The sequence below is a fragment of the Opisthorchis viverrini genome (assembly GCF_000715545.1).
Source record: "Opisthorchis viverrini unplaced genomic scaffold opera_v5_525, whole genome shotgun sequence".
NCBI classification, from domain to species: Eukaryota; Metazoa; Platyhelminthes; class Trematoda; order Opisthorchiida; family Opisthorchiidae; genus Opisthorchis; species Opisthorchis viverrini.
Genome location: NW_008752176.1, coordinates 1 through 3,006, shown reverse-complemented (window position 1 = coordinate 3,006; position 3,006 = coordinate 1). Strand labels below are relative to the sequence as shown.

Below are 3,006 nucleotides of genomic sequence, written 5' to 3'. Positions count from 1 at the left end.
TTTTAAAGAGAACAATTTTTTAGTGAGTCTGTTCCATATGACTTCTTTGTTATTGTATATCCAATCTGGCGTTATTATTTTTTATTCATTTGCCACACACTCCTGGTAAATTAACTTATTGGGTAGCCAGACCACTACAACCCTAAGGCATGAAAGGAGAGGTCATTGCCACCTGGTGCGTCAAAGCCCCGAGGATGAAAGTAGGAAGAAATTATGGACGTGTTGGTTTTAAAGTTGGCTGCGGAATCGGTCCCTACTTGATTTTCGTATAGAACTGATTAGTTGAGCAGCTCCGGAAAAACATGGCCAGATGAAAGCAAAAGCTGATGCTTCACGGGTTGAATTATCTAAAACGGTGACCGCATCGTTGACAAACTCAGCGTTTTGGAACTATATGCGTCCGGGCAAGCAGCCTAGTAAGAAGGATACATCGCTCATCTGCAATTTAAGAGACATCCGACATATTAATCGTCCCGCATAAGTCTACGTGGGTAAGGAAGGACAAAAGGAGGGCATATACTGCGGGACAGCTCCACGACAGAGGCGCATGAAGGAGGTGCCGTAAGCAAGCGTATCCTGGACGTTTGGCGAAGCAATGCGCAGTTCAGAAAGCAGCTGCTTATGGCGTTTTATATACCTTGCCAGCTTGGTCAGGATAAGGGAAACGGAGACGAAATTAGCCCGAAGGGAACAGCAAACTGAACGAGTTCGTAATGAGCGCAGTAGATCGGGAGAAGCACGAAGGTTGTACAAAAATATTAACATAAAATCCATAAAATGTATGGTTCCTGGTTTTGGGGATTTACCCTGCTCGGAACTTGGAATTTTGGGAGCATCCATGGCATACACGCTTCGAAGTGAGTTTCAGCAGTTCAAGTTGTGGTCGGGCCGAGCCCATCAGTGCTGCTGGCACTAAAGTACACTCCACTGAGAAATCAAGTCGCAGCGTATAGAACAAAGCCGTGGTACGTTCTGCGACACCCACCTTGAACTTTTCATGAGCTGTAACGGCGACTATTGAGGGTGTCTTCAGGCAATGCATACCTGAATACCAAATTACATTGAAAGCTTTCGCTCTCAGTAAAATTCTTTGACGAGTTCGTTGGTAGTTTGGTGGTAAGCGCCTGGCTCATCATCATCGACAAGATTGTGCCGAAGGAGGATTTTGGGCGTGTATTGCATATTAAATAGCTTAATGGCTGTGAAGGCATTGATAGTACCTCGGAAGATAGGTAATTCGTGCATAATGACGATGACAACGACTGCTAAATTGAGAGCAATTGTAAAGGCTCCCTGGGCCATTGCTGCGATGTTTTGTCCCTCCATCCAAAAACTGTAATCACCATTCAGTGTTCGGTCATGTGTGTCACCTTAACATAACAAGTCTTGACTAGTACGCACTGGATTATTTGTGATCGGTATTCGGCAATTATTAGATACCATCTGAGCCACACGTATGGTATTCGGGACATGTTTTCAGGACATGTTTTACGTGCCCGGTCACGGTCCGCCACTGTTGCGGACGGCTGTTTACTGAGGAATTGCAGGCGGAAAGCCACAACAGCAACGAAAAATTAGTGACCAGAGTAAAACTAACTGATGCATTTTTCGCATTTTTAGCTAAGGAATCTGGTGATATTTGTTGCACAGGAAGGAAAAATTCACGAAGCGCAACCAATCAGAGTCAAAGGGCCTCAAGGTGAGTTTGTTGGTTGTCCGGATGGAAGAAATTTTCTCAGTTATAGCTGGGGAAAGCGGTCGCAAGTTCATCATTGTCTCTTACAAAATATTTCACACCGGAATCCTACACCTGTAGTAGAATGCACATCCATGTAATGGTTGCCACACTTTTCGAACCTTCAAAACTCCTTCATTTAATATACCTGCGTGTAACTGGCCAGCCAGCTGAAGCTTCAGTAACCTCACAACGCAGCTGTCACCATTTCATGCCACCCGTAAGAAGCCGTTATACTGACAGCCTCCTATTCAACTACAAGCAGTCCACAGTATCAGTATTCACAGTATCTTGCGTGGCCTGGATGCACAACGCATTTCCCCGCTCTCGCCTACTTTGGGCGTAAAACCACTTCCGGTCAGTTTGAAAGACTAAGTGATTGTTTTTGCGAAGCACAATTTGTTGGTTTAACTCAGGCGGAGCTTAACTGTGGGTAAATTATTCCACTTATTCTGGATTTGAATCTCCGCCAGAAAATTAATTGCGCCAGGAAATCATTCCAATCTCGTACTCAGGAGAGCACATTTGGAGTGGGACTCTGTTGAAGCAATCAAAAACTCTGTCGTAATCGGTTGCTGCAAGTACCCTGAGAAGCGACACTGGTAAAAGATCCGCTACAAATTTGGACTGGAGAGGAGACTCGTATGCAACAGTTCTACAGGTAGAAACAGGTTAAATGACGGAAACATCACAACAAAAGATGTCAGGATACTTACCAAATCAACTGAGAAGTCGGTTTATTATGAGCACGATTGTTATCCATCATTGAGCAGAAGATCAAAAACGACTGTGCATGAACGTGTGTATTATCCGCCTTTTTGTGCCACAGTGGCCACCTCTAAGTTTTCCCTGAAAGATTGAACAAAACTGACAGTGCGCCAATTTTACAAAACCGTCCCACGGCATCAGAAGGACGTCTTTCGTATATAATAGCCTTGGTGAACAATTGAGTTTGTCACAGATGAGAACTGGACAGCAGCATTTATCGTACCTTTTGCCCCCTAAAGAAGGAATCCTACTATATAAGTCATCAGATTGTGGTGCCCCAGGTCAAGCCTGCGCATGAACTTGTTACGTTTTTGACGACAAGGCGGACAGTGTTTAATCTTAGCAAAATTCTTCTCGAGCATTTTTCTTCAACATTGGAGCAGCTCATTAGTTGGCTTTGCCTAATAAATTAGCAGGGTGTGTTTGGATGACCCGATAGGGCATTCCAATGACCTGTGCTCCCCCAGCGGAAATTCTTCAGCTATGGTCCGTGATCAAATCTG

General features: G+C 44.5%; 2 protein-coding genes across 2 annotated transcripts; both read right to left on the bottom strand.

Annotated features, from left to right (window-relative positions):
* Positions 1 to 802: 802 nt before the first annotated feature.
* On the bottom strand, positions 803 to 1,042 carry T265_11514 (hypothetical protein; the record flags this gene model as incomplete). Its single annotated transcript, XM_009178190.1, has 1 exon — positions 803 to 1,042. One exon carries the CDS (start codon positions 1,040 to 1,042, stop codon positions 803 to 805), a length of 240 nt encoding a protein of 79 aa, XP_009176454.1.
* Positions 1,043 to 1,077: 35 nt separating this feature from the next.
* T265_11513 (hypothetical protein) lies at positions 1,078 to 1,302 on the bottom strand (the record flags this gene model as incomplete). Its single annotated transcript, XM_009178189.1, has 1 exon — positions 1,078 to 1,302. The coding sequence occupies one exon, from the start codon at positions 1,300 to 1,302 to the stop codon at positions 1,078 to 1,080; it is 225 nt and encodes a 74-aa protein (XP_009176453.1).
* Positions 1,303 to 3,006: the final 1,704 nt, after the last annotated feature.